The 19,203-nt window shown below is 42.9% G+C and overlaps 1 protein-coding gene, 1 long non-coding RNA gene and 1 pseudogene across 3 annotated transcripts; 1 reads left to right on the forward strand and 2 right to left on the reverse strand.

Annotated features, from left to right (window-relative positions):
* LOC115135997 (probable ATP-dependent RNA helicase DDX10) overlaps positions 1-7,177 on the reverse strand; it is a 126,737-nt pseudogene extending 119,560 nt beyond the window's left edge.
* A 977-nt stretch (positions 7,178-8,154) lies between these two features.
* LOC115135998 (uncharacterized) lies at positions 8,155-14,627 on the forward strand. Its single transcript, XR_003864556.2, has 2 exons — positions 8,155-8,326; positions 14,409-14,627. It is a non-coding gene; the product is annotated as an uncharacterized LOC115135998 (long non-coding RNA).
* On the reverse strand, positions 10,548-18,797 carry LOC115135996 (centromere/kinetochore protein zw10 homolog). 2 transcript variants are annotated; one of them, XM_029671283.2, is made up of 15 exons: positions 18,606-18,797; positions 16,846-16,980; positions 16,626-16,727; positions 14,851-15,088; positions 14,384-14,536; positions 13,974-14,168; positions 13,685-13,821; positions 13,292-13,474; positions 12,858-13,087; positions 12,632-12,703; positions 12,343-12,512; positions 11,992-12,122; positions 11,378-11,509; positions 11,043-11,245; positions 10,548-10,833 (listed from the first exon to the last, which is right to left on the reverse strand). In XM_029671283.2, exons 1-15 carry the CDS (start codon positions 18,726-18,728, stop codon positions 10,713-10,715), a joined length of 2,325 nt encoding a protein of 774 aa, XP_029527143.1. In that variant the 5' UTR covers positions 18,729-18,797; the 3' UTR covers positions 10,548-10,712. The 2 variants fall into 2 exon arrangements, with proteins under 2 accessions (XP_029527143.1, XP_064879812.1); XM_065023740.1 differs by lacking the exons at positions 16,626-16,727; positions 16,846-16,980; positions 18,606-18,797 and adding an exon at positions 15,628-16,601.
* Positions 18,798-19,203: the final 406 nt, after the last annotated feature.

A 19,203-nucleotide genomic window follows, 5' to 3' on the forward strand; every position in this document is an offset into this window, starting at 1 on the left:
GAGAGAAAGAGAGACTTCATGTTTGCAGCTCAGACTACAACTAGACCATGAAGCTATAATAAGCCAAATGGAGGAGCGGTTACACTAACTAGCAGAGTCTCACCTCTTTGCAGCAGGCAAAGAAGACTATTACTTTCTTCTGCAGGTGGCTCCTGATGAAGGAGAAGAGCAGGTTGACCTTCTTGGACAGCTCACACACCACGTAGTTCTGCTCCAGTGTGGCCGGCGTGCTACATGGACACACAAACATGACGTTTTTAGATTGGCCTCTTTCAGGTTGTTTATGTTTGTCTTTGTCTTGTTGCTACAGAAGATAAAGAACTAAGGCGGTGTGCGCCTTAACATTTAAAGCTGGGGTAGCATTTGATTGTGCAGCATACCTGGGTTAAGAAAAAGCAACAATTTGAAATAATTGTAAAAACTTTAGTGATTTTACAAATAGTAGGCTATTTGAAGCCATACCAGCTTCGCTCCTAACAGGTCTCAGGTAAAATGCAGTTAAAACACTGACGTGCACTGCCTGAGGAGCCCTGACAAGGCTGACAGAATCCTTTCATCTCTTCCTCTGCTGCAGTAGCCTGTCCTTCCTTAATACCATATAATAAATGAGCTTCAACATCGCGGACAAAGCCATTACAGCAGCATAAACACTAAACCAGCTTATCAGCAAAGGCTCATCGAAAAAGCTACAGAAGAGCATAAAGCAAGCGCTGTATGATCAAGGTGTAAGACTGGATTGAAGTTGCTAACATTCCGATAAACAATTCTATGTTAGTGGGAAAGAAACCACACTATCAATCAGCACCTGGCTGCACAGTGACACGTCATTCTTTAGAAGGGCTAGGGACTTCACAGAGCATCCATGACAACGCTCGTATTTGTTGCATGTACCGGAACCACTTTTGCATTTCCCGTATTGATACCAAATACTGGATGTCAGTTTGTCCCGATATAGGCAATCAGTGTAAGCACCCTGTAATCGCTGAGTAATAACATGCACATGATCTACGTGTAGCTCCGGAGACTCATTGAAATCCCTACTGAATTCAAACATTACCTTACACAAGTATTTTCAATTCAGACTGTTCAATTCAGACTGTTTTTCATTTGCTGAGTTTATAGAAATCCAAGGGACGTTAACCCCAACTGCCAGATTTCTAAAAGCCAAGACTAAGAGTATTTGACACAGGACTATAGTGGTGTTGTTGTGTTATATAATAGAGCTCCTACCTGAACTTGGCCTTCTCGTGCACCCAGACGTACTCTGGGTCTTGGAGGCTGAGACGGGCCAGGTCTTTCAATGACTTGGTCTGTGTGGCTGAGAACAGCAGTGTCTGACGGATCTTGGGGAGGTTCTCCACTATGGCGTTGATAGTGTCGGCAACACCTATGTCCAAGATACGATCCACCTTATCCAAAACTGGAAGTTAAAAAGCCATTAGGACCATGTCACAAGACCATAGATTTTGCAAACAAGTATATTAATCTCCAATGATCTGACTACAGATCAAAACAGTGCTACTCAAGCAATGTTGCTTAATATTAACGGTAAGAATGTGAAAAAAAGTCCATAAACAACTTATAGCTCATACAACAGTAAAACTATTTGTATGGTGGCCTAGAAGCTCAGGTTTAACTATGTACCAAGCATGTGCAGATCGGAAGCGTGGAAGGCAGCTGTCTCGTCCATGTGCTGGAGCAGGCGTCCTGGCGTGCAGATGATGACGTTGGTGCGGTGGATCTTCTCAGACTCATTCTTCAGGTCCTGCAAAAAAAACATACCACAGAGATAAAACTCTGGCAACTACAGCTGTACTTTACATACAGAATTTGACATTCTATGTCAGTCTATCCCTTAAAAACACCCACATCAGTAGAATTGCACTTTTTCGAGATGAAAGAATGGCCAGAGCTTACCCAAAGTTGCACATCGATTAAAGTTGTTTTCATCAAAATATGATATACAGAGCCTTCAGAAAGGATTCACACCCCTGGACTTTTCCCACATTTTGTTGCGTTACAGCCTGAATATAAAATTGATTAAATTGAGATTGTGTTTCTGTGTAGGCCAGTAACACAATACCCCATGTCAATGTGGAATTACAGTGGAGCAAAAAAGTATTTTGTCAGCCACCAATTGTGCAAGTTCTCCCACTTAAAAAGATGATGTAATTTTCATCATAGGTACACTTCAACTATGACAGACAAAAAGGTTTTAAAAAATCCAGAAAATCACATTGTAGGATTTTTAATGAATTTATTTGCAAATTATGGTGGAAAATAAGTATTTGGTCAATAACAAAAGTTTCTCAATACTTTGTTATATACGCTTTGTTGGCAATGACAAAGGTCAAACATTTTCTGTAAGTCTTCACAAGGTTTTCACACACTGTTGCTGGTATTTTGGCCCATTCCTCCATGCAGATCTCCTCTAGAGCAGTGATGTTTTGGGGCTGTTGCTGGGCAACACGGACTTTCAACTCCCTCCAAAGATTTTCTATGGGGTTGAGATCTGGAGACTGGCCACTCCAGGACCTTGAAATGCTTCTAACGAAGCCACTCCTTCGTTGCCCGGGCGGTGTGTTTGGGATCATTGTCATGCTGAAAGACCCAGCCACATTTCATCTTCAATGCCCTTGCTGATGGAAGGAGGTTTTCACTCAAAATCTCACGATACATAGCCCCATTCATTCTTTCCTTTACACGGATCAGTCGTCCTGGTCCCTTTGCAGAAAAACAGCCCCGAAGCATGATGTTTCCGCCCCCATGCTTCACAGTAGGTATGGTGTTCTTTGGATGCAACTCAGCATTCTTTGTCCTCCAAACACGACGGGTTAAGTTTTTACCAAAAAGTTCTATTTTGGTTTCATCTGACTATATGACATTCTCCCAATCTTCTTCTGGATCATCCAAATGCTCTCTAGCAAACTTCAGACGGGCCTGGACATGTACTGGCTTAAGCAGGGGGACACGTCTGGCACTGCAGGATTTGAGTCCCTGGCGGCGTAGTGTGTTACTGATGGTAGGCTTTGTTACTTTGGTCCCAGCTCTCTGCAGGTCATTCACTAGGTCCCCCTGTGTGGTTCTGGGATTTTTGCTCACCGCTCTTGTGATCATTTTGACCCCACGGGGTGAGATCTTGCGTGGAGCTCCAGATCGAGGGAGATTATCAGTGGTCTTGTATGTCTTCCATTTCCTAATAATTGCTCCCACAGTTGATTTCTTCAAACTAATCTGCTTACCTATTGCAGATTCAGTCATCCCAGCCTGGTGCAGGTCTACAATTTAGTTTCTGGTGTCCTTTGACAGCTCTTGACAGCTCTTTGGTCTTGGCCATAGTGGAGTTTGGAGTGTGACTTTTTGAGGTTGTGGACAGGTGTCTTTTATACTGATAACAAGTTCAAACATTAATACACTCGTTACCATTAATACAGGTAACGAGTGGAGGACAGAGGAGCCTCTTAAAGAAGAAGTTACAGGTCTGTGAGAGCCAGAAATCTTGCTTGTTTGTAGGTGACCAAATACTTGTTTTCCACCATAATTTGCAAATTAATCCATAAAAAATCCTCCAATGTAATTTTCTGGATTTTTTTTTCTCATTTTGTCTGTCATAGTTGAAGTGTACGATGAAAATTACAGGCCTCTCTCATCTTTTTAAGTGGGAGTACTTGCACAAATGGTGGCTGACTAAATACTGTTTTGCCCCACTGTATATTTTTAGAAAATGTTTCACTAATAAAAAAATGTAAAGCTGAAATGTCGTGAGCCAATAAGTAAATATTCAACCCCTTTGTTATGGCAAGCCTAAATAAATACAGGAGTAAAAATGTGCTTAACATGTCACATAAGTTGCATGGACTCCATGTGTGCAATAATGTTTAACAAGATTTTTGAATGAGTACCTGCTCTCTGTACCCCACACAATTATCTGTAAGGTCCCTCAATGAATTTCAAACAGATTCAATCACAAAGAACAGGGAGTTTTTCCCCAATGCCTCGCAAAGAAGGGCACCTATTGGTAGATGGATAAACATTTTTTAAAAGCAGACAATGAGTATCCCTTTGAGCATGGTGAAGTTATTAATTTCACTTAGGAAGGTGTATTAATTCACCTAGTCACTACAAAGGTAAAGGTGTCCTTCCTAACTCGTTGCCGGAGAGGAAGGAAACTGCTCAGGAATTTCCCTTTTTAATAATATCTTTATTTAACTAGGCAAGTCAGTTAAGAACAAATTCTTATTTTACAATGATGGCCTACACCGGCCAAACCCTCCCCTAACCTGGTCAAGGGACTGTAGTGACAACTCGAGTACCGAGATACAGTGCCTTAGACCGCTGCGCCACTCAGAAGCCCAGAAGGCCAATGGGATGAGCAAAGTCATTGCAGGTCTCTACAGTCTGACCATTTTACTCACATATGAACCCAAATATTTTGCTGTGCAACCTGCAATTTTTATTTAGGAGCACCAGTGGTTGCAAGTAGATGTGCTTGTTTTGAGATCAAGGCGAGAAGCTGCATGTAGCCACGTGTGCATATTTGTTCATATTCTTTGCTAGTGAGTTATTAGACCAGTTATAGCTAAATTCTAGTCAGCTATGAGGGAGTGGTTGATTCCTACAAAAGCACAAAACATGTACATTTCTAGACATCTTTGAAAAGCAAGTCAGGTAAAGAGTTTATATTTTTATGTCTTAAAAGGACAGTGCTGTATTTTGAGAGGTTTGAATAAGCTAAGTAGCCAATAGGCAGAGGGTAGCATAATTTGTCTGATTCTCTGTAATATGGCATTGTAATAATAATTACATGTATTTTGTAAAGTGGTTTCTTGAATCAAACACATCTTCAGTAACCTCCTTATCTGAAGGAAAAGTGGATAAACAAGTTAATGTCAAGGCCTGCATATTTTTTTACAAAAGTCTCACGGAATGTAGGCCTACATTGAATACCACACATTGGCTGCTACTGTAGGCTGAATGATAGGACAGCTATTTCCATGTTAAATGTTACAGGATGCATTTCCTCCATTGTTTGAGATGGTAAACCACTAATAGGGATATATTATGTATCAAAATAGTCAGAGCCCTACTTGGCCACTGTTATAACGGTAACTTAAAGCGGGTACTGCCTCAGTGTTCACAATAAACGGGTGCCAGAAGTTGCACAGAATTTTCACAACGTTGAAGTTTGCACTCAGCCGACCTGAAATTTGCTGTCCCGAAAAAAAACGAGGGAACATTGCTTTCAATAGTTATCTATATTACCGGAACGTCATCTTATTCTAACTATTTCTATGGCAGATTGTCGGCTACAATTTATGGAAGATGCCAAAACTTTAGATAACAATAGATGCCGAAGTCAAAGATAGGTCAGACCCATCCAGGTAATCTACTCAAAATGGTGCCTGAATAAGGCACACAGCATCAAAGGACCCCACAGACCAGCAGTTTTCTCCCTAACTGTCAGGTAGATGGTCTCTGAGCCAGTTAGTATCTGAAACCCATCAGACTCCTGAACACTTGAACTGGACTGACCACCTGCCCTGATTCTCCTCACCTTAGCACACATGCACTCAGGCATGCACACATATACTGAACAAAAATATAAAAGCCCAACATGCAACATTTTTACTGATTTACAGTTCATATAAGGAGATGAGTTAATTTAAATAAAATTAGGCCCTAATCTACAGATTTTACATGACTGGGCAGGGGCATGGCTCAGTGGGGATCCAGACAGTCAATCAGAATGAGTTTTTCCCCACAAAATGACTTTATTACACACAGAAATACTGCTCAGTTTCATCAGCTGTCCGGCCTGCTGGTCTCAGACGATCCCGCAGGTGAAGAAGTCAGAGGTGGAGGTCCTAAGCTGGCATGGATACACACGGTCTGCAGTTGTGAGGCCAGTTGGAAGTACTGCCAAATTCTCTAAAACGACGTTGGAGGCATATGGTAGAGAAATGAACATTAAATTCTGAAACAGCAGCTCTGGTGGACATTCCTGCAGTCAGCATGCCAATTGTACAATCCCCAAAATGTAGACATCTGTGTCATTGTGTTGTGTGACAGAACTGCACATTTTAGAGTTGCCGTTTATTGTCCCCAGCAGTAGGTGCACCTGTGTAATGACCATGCTGTTTAATCAGCTTCTTGATATGCCACACCTGTCAGGTAGATGAGAGAAATAAGCTTTTTGTGCACATGGAAAAATTATGGGATCTTTTATTTCAGCTCATGAAACATAGGATCAACACTTACATGTTCCATTTATATTTTTGTTCAGTATATACATTTATGCTACACACACAATCACAACTGCTCCTACCAGACTCTTATTATACTGCTAAATTTATACACTCCCCTCCCCCAAATACATGTGTAAATATTGGCCTATAAATTGTGCCCTCCTGTACCATTCTTATGCTAAAAATGTTATTCTATTATACTGCCATTTACTCTATGTTGGTATTATCTTTCATTACTTCTTGTTGCATTGTCAAGAAGGAACCTGCAATTAAGCATTTTGTTGGACAAAGTATACCATGCGTACCCCGTACATACGACGAATAAAACTTGAAACTTGAAAAGGTTAGCAAGATACTGTAGCTAGCTAGCTAGACTGACGGTGTTCAGTGCCCTATTTGTTGACTTTTATTAACTCCATGTGGAAATTCCTTATATGTATAAGTAGCCTAAGTGTGTATTAGTAAGTAGCCTAAGTATATATAAGTAGCCTAGGTATAAGTAGCCTAAGTAACCTAAATGTCAAAATAGTGGCGGCAATTCCGTCTGGGGGGGGGGGGTCCTTTAACCTTGCCTAAATGAATCAATGATCGGTTGCAGAATCCAAAGGAATAACAGGGCACAAAACGTTTCCTTTCAAAACCAACATGAAATGATCAACAAATATAGGTACTTGAAAGTAAATAGTGTACCTTTCTGCCAATGATGAGGCCGGCAGAGAACTGATGGTTCTTGCCCACTTTACAGAGCACCTCGATGTCTGATAGGCCAGCTCTCGTGTGGGGGAGATGATGAGGGCCCCCAGGCCATCCATTGCTGTCCACTGCTGACGATAAACATTCCAATACCTGGAAATGAAACCAAGGCGTGTGAAAGGCAATGACAAGCCATCAATAGCCTGAAATAATGGATGCACATTGCATCTGCATTCATATCATTGTGTATATCTCTCTGGTCACCCCGAAAACCAATTCTTTCTTTGGCCACCTCTCCTTCCAGTTCTCTGCTGCCAATGACTGGAACGAACTACAAAAATCTCTGAAACTGGAAACACTTATCTCCCTCACTAGCTTTAAACACCAGCTGTCAGAGCAGCTCACAGATTACAGCACCTGTACATAGCCCATCTATAATTTAGCCCAAACAAATACCTCTTTCTCTACTGTAATCACATTATTTTTTATTTCTACTTTGCACATTCTTCCACTGCAAATCTACCATTCCAGTGTTTTACTTGCTATATTGTATTTACTTTGCCACCATGGCCTTTTTTTGCCTTTACCTCCCTTATCTCACCTCATTTGCTCACATCATATATAGACTTGTTTCTACTGTATTATTGACTGTATGTTTGTTTTACTCCATGTGTAACTCTGTGTCGTTGTATGTGTCGAACTGCTTTGCTTTATCTTGGCCAGGTCGCAATTGTAAATGACAACTTGTTCTCAACTTGCCTACCTGGTGAAATAAATAAAATATCAGCTTGCAATATTGCATAGATATAGAACACAATTGGGTACAGGAATAAGAAAGGCCAGTGTTTTTCCAGAACCAGTCTTTGCAGCACCCAGCACATCTTTTCCTTGCAATGCAAAGTCAATTGCCTGTCTCTGTATTTCTGTGGGCTGACGATACTGTGCTTCCATTAGACCTGGGGTAAACAACAAAAATGTCAATCCCAAACAAGAGATACTTTCAATGGTATAATGTGTTTGCCAATGGCATGTTGGTTCACATTGCATTAATGGCAAAAGCAGTCAATGCCATTTCATAACCAATTTATGTTTACCTCACAGGGTATTTTTGGAGATGGGGAAATCTGAAAACCTCTCAGCATCCTTGGCATTTATCTAGAAGACAAAAGTGTTCAAGTGTATCTACACTGCCCCAGAAGTAATGATATGATACAAATCATCGTTACGCAACCTAGGACTTCCTAAAAATGACTTATGGGACAGGAGATTGCTTTGATAAGACTGAAGATGTGATAGCTAGCTAGATATCTCATTTACAGTCCTAGGACATGTTCAGTTGCCAGACGTTCTCCAACATTGCAGGTAGACAAGCCATGAATAGAGCCGATGTGAGTCCTTATTCTACATGAGGTGTTTGATCTACATAGCGTATTTCTATCTCAATTCTGCAGAATGCGGCCCTTGCCATCTACGCCAGCTAACGTTAGCTAGCTCGTCTCGCCCTACCTAGTAGGATAAAAACAAAAAGTTGTTTACCTCGTTATATTTGTTGACCAGCCGTTGAATACCTTCTTTCTCCACCTGCCATTCAGGTTTCCTTTTCTGTATTTTCTCCTGTTTGACTCTTGTTTTTGTCTTATTGTATTTCTTCTTCCATCGCTCGAAGTTATTCACAGGATCAGCGGTGTCGGTTGGGTTTTTCTTCCCCATCTTTTTCCTGGGGGACAGGTTTGGTCGGAGAATTCAATGTTTTAAAAATAAATGTTTGGTAATTCAGCCATAGGTATAAATACGCTGAAGCAGACACGCATGTAGATGCATAAACATGACGTTAATGAAACAGCAAGAGGGATATGGGAGATGTAGTTCATTAGTCAGATTCATTGCAAAACGTTCAGTCTGTTGCAAAGCTTTTTGCAACGAAAACCGTTTACTCCAAACGGAAAAAGTGTTGCATCTCTTCATCCATCTAAGACTTCAGTTTTGGGTAAACCAAAATTAAGTTGTCTTGAACGCACCATATGGATCATGCTTGAAGAGAGGTGTATAAATAGTCCCACCTGAACTTTTCAGATCAGCTCTTTTGCCAATAATTAGACAAAATATCATAGTTGGGCTGCCTGTGTAAACACAACCATAGTGCTCATTCAGAAAGCAGTTTCAGATACAAATAATTGTATTCAAGCTGCAATATATATATTTTTGGGCAAGTTGATCAATTAATTGATCTGTTATTCTCATTGAAAGCAAGTCTAAGAAGCTGTTGGTAGATCTGTTCTGAGTGCTATTTCCCATTTTTTAAAAAGATTTTTAAGATTCATTTTTTGTATCTTTTACTTTGGGTTTTGTACACCAGTTGAAAATATAATATTTTTGCTTATTGAAAATATATCAAATCAAAACACATTTTGTCACGAGCCAAATACAAGATTGAAACGCTTACTTAGAAGCCCTTAACCAACAATGCAGTTAAGAAATAATACCTTAAAAAATATTAATTGAAACAAATAATTAAAGAGCAGTAAATAACAATAGCGAGGCTATATACTGGGGATACCGGTACAGAGTCAATGCTCGAAGGTAATATGTACATGTACGGTAGGTAATTAAAGTGACTATGCATAGATAATAAACAGAGTAGCACAGGTGTAAAAGAGGGGTGGGCAATGCAAATAGTCTGGGTAGCCATTTGATTAAATGTTCAGGAGTCTTATGGCTTGGGGGTAAAAATCTATTTAGAAGCCTCTTGGACCTAGACTTGGCGGTCCGGTACCACTTATCGTGCGGTAGCAGAGAAAACAGTCTTATGACCAGGGTGGCTGGAGTCTTTGACAATTTTTAGGGCCTTCCTCTGACACCGCCTGGTATAGAGGTCCTGGATGGCAGGAAGCTTGGCCCCGGTGATGTACTGGGCAGTACGCACTACTAAGCAGTGATGCAACCAGTTCTCGATGGTGCATCTGTAGAACCTTTTGAGGATCTGAGGACCCATCACATTGAGGGAGAGGTTGTTGTCCTGGCACCACACGGCCAGGTCTCTGACCTCCCTATAGGCTGTCTTGTAATTGTCTGTGATCAGGCCTACCACTGTTGTGACATTGACAAACTTAATGATGGTATTGGAGTCGTGCCTGGCCGTGCAGTCATGAGTGAACAGGGAGTACAGGGTGGGACTGAACACGCACCCGAGGAGCCTCCGTGTTGAGGATCAGCGTGGCGGATGTTGTTACCTACCCTCACTGCCTGGAAGTCCAGGATCCAGTAGCAGAGGGAGGTGTTTAGTCCCAGGGCCTGTAGTCAATAAATAGCATTCTCACATAGGTGTTCCTTTTGTCCAGGTGTGAAATGGCAGTGTGGAGTGCAATAGAGATTGCATCATCTGTGGATCTGTTAGGGTGGTATGCAAATTAGTGGGTCTAGGGTTTCTGGGATAACGGTGTTGATATATTTCACAGCGGGTAAGATGGTACAATGATTCTTTACAGTATACTTGATATTTTTGTCTCAAACTGAAATTAGGTAAACTATTAGAATTTTAGCAACCAGGAATGGCATTGATTTCTGCATATTGCACCTTAAAATATTTTTTTAAAGAAGCTGGACACAACATTGTATTTTAAATCCTGTTTTATGATATACAATGGCATATATTGCATTTAAATTCACAACTAAGCTTAAACAAAGACATTAATGAACACTGTTTTCCACAGCAGTGAAGGAAAGTGGTACAGCTTATTGGGGTCGTTTGTTGGAAGCAAGAGAGCAAAGGAGAGTCTATTTGATTTTGGTGAGAGCCACCGCCCGCCTCTCAGTGTTCTGGAACAAAGCTCGGATTAGGCTCTTCATATCGGAACTAGAGAACTCCAGCGCCAGTGGCCCTTTCCCCTCCGCCCACCTTCAGACAGGAAACAAGGACAAATCAACCAATAAGAGGACTCCGTGGTATACCAATCAAACATACACACAAGTAATCCAAATAAGAAACAGTTAATTATATGGATTAGCCGTGTGTACACTTTTGGAATTGTGGTTGTCATAATTTTTCGTTATGAAAATTAATAACTTTAATGATGATTTGACAAGCTGAGAAGTTCCTTTTTGTACCTGTCGACTATCTCCTGCAGGTTAGCTTGCAGCACTATGACCAGCTCCTTGAAGGTGATCCACTTCTTCACGTAAACGGGTACCTCCTCCTGGTACTTCTTGTTCTTGTTCTCCTCAGGCAGTGGAATGAACACCGGGGGTCCTTCCTCGATAATGGTCTGACAGAGGATTTGTAGGTGCTCCCCATCTTCAGTGGAGATATCCTAAAGATCCAAATAGGATAGAAACCATGGGATGAGGAAGCCCACTCATTCAACCAAGATTAACTATATTTTCCCCCTGTAAAATCATTGCAGAAACACAAGCTACATTGTCAAATAAGAGCCTGCCCTCACCTCCAACATCATGATTTTGGCAATCAGCTCTGAGATGGCAGTGTTGAGGAGAATCCCCATGGCTTTACAGTATATGTTGACTGGCAGAACGTCTTGCCAGACGGTGCCCAGCCTTTTTAGCTGATGGATGACCTGCAAAAGAATCAATAAATTTTCAGTAATGGAACAGTGACCCCATCCTATAAGAATTGTTAGTGCATTTGATACAAGCCAAGCATTGCTAAGTTTTGATCTGAATCTTAAAGGGATATTTCAGCCAACATTGATATTTTTGTCAAATTCCTCTTACCTTGGGTTGTGTCTGTAGGCCCGTAGTGACAGCATCCACAATAATCTTTTGTTTACTTTTGCCACAGCCAGGAGTTAGCATAACTAGCATTGTCCGAAAAATGAATGGCATCCTATTATGCTAATCATGCTTACTTAAAATTTTTCGTTGAACTATGCCTTTAACTGATGCTTAACTGACCATTTTAGAATGTCTGGCTGATAGTTGCCCTTTGAGACAACTTATTTTAAAATACTGGAGATATAATTCCATATTTGTGGCTAGTTATCATACGCACAATTGTAGATCTCTTCCAACGATATTGCCGGTTTACTTGAACACTGACCTGCCTAACGGCCTTGCTGGCTGCAGAGTAGTTATCCTCGTCATCCAGGTTGGAGAAGTTGCGTGCGGTGGAGAGACGCTCCAGCATCTCTGCTCTCTGGACGTTCAGATGGGCCAGGAAGCAATGAGCGCCTGGGGAATATTGCTAGTCAGAGCTAGAAGTGTACATTCGCTTTTCATCTACTTTGGCGTTGAGATGTTGCTAGAACATGATTGACTCATATCTCCCTGGTCTCATTATCCTTTTTGAAAACAAAAACAAAAAACAGCTCAACCTCCACAAAAGCCCATCAAGTGTGCACAAAAGCCATGCTAACGCTGGGCGAGCCATGGGACACGCTCCTTTCCTTACCCAGTTTCCTGAAGCCGGGCACCAGGTCCACAAAGGTGGCAGCACCCTCACTGAGGGGGTCAGGCAGGTGTGGACTGAACTGGTGGCCCAGGGTGAGCAGGTGGTGGGCGATGTACATGCAGTTGTTGTGCTGGATGGCCGCCAGATGTGGGAACTTGAGCAGGTTCTCTCTGGAGAGCAGAGAGAGAGAGAGAGAAGTCAGTGAGACAGAGAGGAGGAAATGCTAATTCTGAAATTGATTATACATAAACAGCATTAAAAATAAAAGAAGAAAACTGAATATACTCACTTATGGTATGTAGGCACAACATCATAGAATAGCTGGAATATATTCCGCACTGTGAAGAACAGTTGGGTAGCACTTTGAGGGACAAAAATTAGAGAAGGAAAAAAAGTGTCATTTTTGCAACACTAACAACTTTAGTGAAACACTGGGCTAAAGCTGAAGAGTTAATATCATGTCATCATGTACAGTGACAGTGGGTAACATGGTGCTGCGTAACATGAGAGCGTACCATTGGCTGGAGTTTCCCACAGCCTCGGACAGCGTGTGCAAGGCCAGCTCCATCAGCTGCTGCACCGACTCACTGATGCGACACACAGGCAGGCACAGCGTCCGCGCACCCAGCTGCTTCTCGTTATCCAACCTGGGCGCCTCAAGCTTCTTGGCCCCCTGTTTGCCCTTGATGTCTCCAGAGCCAGGGTTGGGCAGCATGGGGACGGAAAGCTTAGAATCTTGGGTGATCTGTTGGCAGGAAATTATGTTAGAAGTACATTCGAGTATAACCTTTATTTTCTTCTCTGGGTATCTGTATGTTCTGATGTTGCCGTGGCAATCAAACCACATACTGTACATCAGGTGTCAACTGCGTGGCTATTGTCAGTGTACTTAATAATTAGAAACCACACAGATAAGACCATGGATAGACTGCAGGAGAACATAACACACTTTGACGGTGTTGTGCATCTCGGAGGTCATCAGCTTGCGTGCCGCCACGATCACGTCTTTGCATTTCTTGCTGGCAAAGTGGCAGTTGACGTCCTGGGCATACTTGAGCAGCTCGGTGGAGTCTCCTCGGAGGTACTGCATCTCCTTCAAGGACTTCTCAAACTCCTCCGTCTCTTTGATCACCTATGGGTGAGAACATATATGGTGGTATTAATGAACGACAGAATAAAACGTATCCTTGTTCTCTATCAAGTCACTAGTCACTAGTCCCAAAAATATAGGGATTTGTATCTCTTTGATAAAACAGACTGTATTGCCTTTAAAATGAATTGTTTGTGCATATTGAGTGTATAGAGGTGTATTTGGAGTACTTGGTTAGCCTTTGATACATACTGCACTGTACTGTTCAAGCTGGCAGCTATTGGTTGGGATGGAGTACAGGAGGCACTCATGGATGATGCAATGAGACATATCCTGCCATACCAGGTCTCCGAGTATCACAGACACTTTTCTCTCACCAACTGATACGTCTGCAAAGCAAAAGATACATGTCGTTATAGGGCCAATGGTACTGCTCTAAAATGGTGGCTGGCATAGCAACTGGTTTCCTATTTTCTATGACTAAAGGATCTCAACCAGCGCTAAATGACCAACAATTAGGACTATTTGCAAGGGTGCCTACCTAGCAGGTGTGTGTGTAAGGTCTTGAGTACCATCAGGACTTTGGTGTAGACCTGTGAGGGGCTGGGGTGCTCCTCGGGGGTCTCGGCAAACTGGAGAGATATCAGGGTGCCCTCATCTTGCTGCTCCGACACCTCCACGTTCAGAGAGGGGTACGTGATTAGGGGCTTCAGCAGGTACTTCAGCAGCACCTGGCCTAGAGCGGGAGAGGCTGGCTGTCTCATGATGGACTAACAAGGTGCTATGGAAGCAGCCTCACAGTGTATGTACAGAACAGAGAGGCATTCCAGATTATTAAAACTCAATAGTCAGACTAATACAAACAGAGAATGATCTGTATTCAAATTAATTGATTCTGTCAGCTTTACAGTAAGAAAAACATTGACTGACTGACTGGACACTGGGTCTTACTGAAGAGTTTGATCTTGTGTTGTAGTTCCCCCTGGATGGTCAGGGCCTGGAGGACACAGGAAAGCAGAGGCGGAGGGCTCTGCTGGGGCTCCTTGGTCCCGCCCAGGGTCAGCTGGAGCTCCGTCTTCAGGAACGACTTCATCTCCGTCGGCTCTGAGAGGATGGATGGACACACAGAACCAGTGTCTTTGGTGGCATGAATGAAGTGCAATTTACCGCCTTTAAAATAAAGACGTACAAAGCACATTTGAGATAATATAATTTATATCGGAGGATTCCATGTTGTACCCTTTGGAGTGCAGCTGACACACCTCAGGCAACCTACTTATCCTCAATACAATTGCCCTAGAATGGCTACTTTCTACTTACTAACACTTCATGGTCAAGAAATTGAGGCATGTCATTATGAGGCCAAGCATCAGCCCAGGGTCTTCCCTAATCTAGATGATTCCTGGTACCCTTTTTACCTTTGGAAGGAGGCAGTTTCCAGACGGCCAGTCTCTTCCACTCGTCCCCCAGATGGTAGATGAGGTTCTCTCTCTGGACAGTGAGCTCTGAGCTGAGTGCTCTCAGCAGGGGCAGGTCAGAGCCTTTCCACGCCTTCAGAGAGTCTGCACTGTGCCGGGCCTTTTCTAACTGTTTGGCCGCAATTACATACTTCTTCTCCAGTAGGGCTTTGTGAAACTCCTCCATTGCAATGTGAAACTAAATTGAACAACATAAAAATTAACAAGATAGAAAATGTATGACATGTAAAAATGCATTGACATTTACATTTGTGCATTATGATAAATAACACCATTCAGTTTAACAGGGCTGAATACTGCACTGTGTAGATATCAGTGGGGAACAGGTTAGGGCTACAGTGGGGAGTAGCCCATAACATATAGTCAACTTGCGAGATATTTGCTAACCCGTACGTACCTGTGCCTGTTTGGCGATGCTTTTCCCAAGTCAAAGAGTGCCATCCGTAGGTGGTGGATGATACTGATAAAGAAATCGTTGTTTGCGTTGCCCACAAAATAATTACATCCAATTGTTAATGTGTGCGCGCAAACAATTGGATTTGCATCTAACAATTGGATTTAATTCATTCCTGGGCAATGCAAACAATGATTTCCTCATCCAAGCCGTCCACGGATATACTCTCCGACGTGGGAAAAGCGTTGCCAAACAAATACACTACATGAACACCTGGACACCTGATTGTCAAACATCTCACTCCAGCATCATGGCATTAATACCTCCACTCTCCTGGGAAGGCTTTCCACTAGATGTTGGAACATGGCTGCAGGGACTTGCTTCAATTCAGCCACAAGAGCATTAGGGAGGTCAGTCACTGATGTTAGGCGATTAGGCCTGGCTTATAGTCAGCATTTCAATTCATCCCAAAGGTGTTCGATGGGGTTGAGGTCAGGGCTCTGTGCAGACCATTATTCTTCCTCCACCAAACTTTACAGTTGGCACTATATGCTTTGGGACAGGTAGCGTTCTCCTGGCATCCGCCAAACCCAGATTCGTCCGTCGGTCTGCCAGATGGTGAAGTGCGATTCATCACTCCAGAGGACGTGTTTCCACTGCTCCGGAGTCCAATGGTGGCGAGCTTTACACCACTTCAGCCGACGCTTGGCATTGCGCATGGTGATCTTAGGCTTGTGTGGCTGCTTGGACATGGAAACCCATTACCTGAAGTTCCCAATGAACAGTTCTTGTGCTGACGTTGCTTCCAGATGCAGTTTGGAACTGTTGTATTGAGTGTTGTAACCGAGTACAGACTTTTACGCGGTACGCGCTTCATAACTTGGTGGTCATGTTCTGTGAGCTTGTGTGGCCTCCCACTTCGCGTCTGAGCCGTTGTTTCTCCTAACTGTTTCCACTTCACAATAACAGCACTTACAGTTGACTGGGGCAGCTCTAGAAGTGCAGAAATTTGACCAACTGACTTGATGGAAAGGTGGCATCCTATGACAGTGCTACGTTGAAAGTCACTGAGCTCTTCAGTAAGGCCGATGTTTGTCTATGGAGGTTGCATGGCGGTGTGCTCGATTTTACAGACCTGTGAGCAACGGTGTGGCTGAAATAGCCGAATACACTAATTTGAAGGGGTGTTCACATACACTATATACACACAAAAGTATCTTGCATGCCTCTCCAATGGTATGCCCCAAGACAGAATTTAACTGAAAATAACTGTACATGACTGTGAGCCTGTAGGGCTACAGCGGGGAGCTACTTAGGCTACCTCTTCTAGGTGCCTGAGCATGGCAATGACAGTAGTGTTTCTCTCCAGCTGCCGCTTTAGCTTGGCATATTCCGTCACGGCTGTATGTAGATTCTGCTGCACCTGTAAACACACATACTTATTTTTAATAGTATGTCTCTGCCAACTGTGTCAGTTCGATAACACCTCGCAAAAACACAAGGAGATGCCAATGACTCATGAACAGGTTCATGACGCTTACCTCTGTCTCAATGCAGCTTTTGAGGACATCAATTTCTTTAGAAACCTCTTCAGCCTGTCCCATGAGTACCTCTGCCCCCTGCATGCTGGGTAGAAACTCATTGTATCTCTTGTTGATCATGTCACATACCTCTTCCTATGGGGAGATAGAGAGAAACACAGATAGTGAGATTGAGGGAAATAATCAGAGGGAAATAATCAAAGTGTAAGGCAATGACGAAAAGAGTCTGAAAGCTATACCACATTGCATAAATACCCCTGATAAAAAAGCAAGCTATATTATTTTTCAATGTGGGCAGAGTAGTAAGACAACCATGACACATCATTCAACACTGAACAGCTGTTTCTGCGTGGAATATCCACGAGTAACCTAACTACCATGCTTCTTACTAAGCCAACTTGTTCAGAACACGTTGCTCGATAACCTTGTCAAGAAGCTAGGTTGCTACAGCTACTTTGGCATGATCCTTGGCCTGGGGAGCAAGGCCCTGCCAATCGGAATTAGATTTTCCCAACAAAAGGGCATTGTTACAGCCTCCCGAGTGGTGCAGCAGTCTAAGGCACTGCATCGTGTCACTACAGCCCTGGGTTAGATCCCAGGCTGTGTCACAGCCGGCCGTGACCGGGAGACCAATGAGGGCACGCACAATAGGCCCAGCGTTGTATGGGTTAGGAGAGGGTTTGGCCGGCCGGGATTTCCTTGTCCCATCACGCTCTAGCAACTCCTTGTGGAGGGCTGGGCGCCTACAAGTTGACTTCGGTCGCCAACTGGACAGTGTTTCCTCCAACACATTGGTGCATCTGGCTTCCAGGTAAAGCGAGCAGTGAGTCAAGAAGCAGTGTGGCTTGGCAGGGTCGTGTTTCGGGGGATGCATGCCTCTCGACCTTAAGTGAGTCTGTCGGGGAGTTGCAGCGATGGGTCAAGAATAACTACCAATTGGATATTACCAAATTGGGGGGAGAAAAAAAGGTCTTTATAACAGACAGAATTACTCATTTTCATCAGCTGTCCTGGTGGCTGGTGTCAGACAATCCTGCAGGTGAAGCAGCCGGATGTGGGGTTCCTGGGCTGGCTTGGTTACACGTGGTCTGCAGTTGTGGGGCAGGGTGGACGTACTGCCAAATTCCCTAAAACAACGTTGGAGGTGGCTTATGGTAGAGAAATTAACATTAAAACAGCTCTGGTGGATATTCTTGCAGTCAGCATGCCAATTGCCCGCTCCCTCTGTGGCATTGTTTTGTGACAAAACTGCATATTTTAGAGAGGCCTTTTATTGTCTGGGCAGCACAAGGTGCACCTGTGTAATGATCATTCTGTTGAATCAGCTTCTTGATACACACCTGTAAGGTGGATGGATTATCTTGGCAAAGCACAAATGCTCACGAACAGGGATGTAACCAAATTTGTGCACTCAATTGGAGAGAAATCTTTTTGTGCGTATGTAAAAATTCGGGGATCTTTTATTTCAGCTCATGAGACCAACACTTTTACATGTTGCGTTTATATTTTTGTTCTGTGTAGCTAACTAGCAAGCAAATCGTATCACAATCGGGGTAATGTTCGCTAGCTAATTTAGCTAGTTAGTCCAGTCATCCTCGGGGTTTCTGTTCGCAAACTAGTTAGATTGGGCAAGCCAGCCTAGCAAGACGGGTTCGAACGATAAACCCAAGATTTTGTTCGCTTTGTGATAAAAGTTAGCCCAATTGTTTTGTTTATTTCGCGGGCTAGTTAACGTGAGCTAGCTAAACTCGCCTGTTTACCTTAGTTTCCTCTACTTTCCGTGATAGCTTGCTAATTTTAGCAGCGAGGTCTTCTTTTTCAAGTTTACCAGAACTAGCAAGGACTTCTGTCACGAAAGACGCCATGTTTGATTTGGAGAACATCTGACTGACTAGCTAGCTAGCTAGCAGCACCAAAACCCTTCAGGCACTGTGCAGGCTGAAGAAGCCAACTCACATAAACCAATCAAAAGCAAAAGTTCCACTATGCCCAAGACTCTGGCCACGCCTAGGCCAAATTTGCCATTTAAAAGTGAGAAATAGTGAACAAATCAGAAGAAGCAATAAAAATAAGTAATACTGAAATGATTAAATATCTTGCAGTTTGCCTTCTCCCTACAGCCTCTCAACTGGGAGTGTTGGGGAATAGGCAGAAGACGACTTTACCTTCGAACCAAATGGACAATAAATAATCCATCCTATTAACAAATCAGCAACTGCAGTATATATTAGCAGTATAGTTGTAGTCTGTCAATGAGAGGACCATTTATGTGATTAAATCAGTGTTTGATGTATTTCACTTTTTTTTCTTGGATAGAATGAGGGGGAACCTATAATTATTAAATAATTATTTCCTTTT

Source organism: Oncorhynchus nerka, linkage group LG10 (assembly GCF_034236695.1).
Source record: "Oncorhynchus nerka isolate Pitt River linkage group LG10, Oner_Uvic_2.0, whole genome shotgun sequence".
Lineage (NCBI taxonomy): Eukaryota > Metazoa > Chordata > Actinopteri > Salmoniformes > Salmonidae > Oncorhynchus > Oncorhynchus nerka.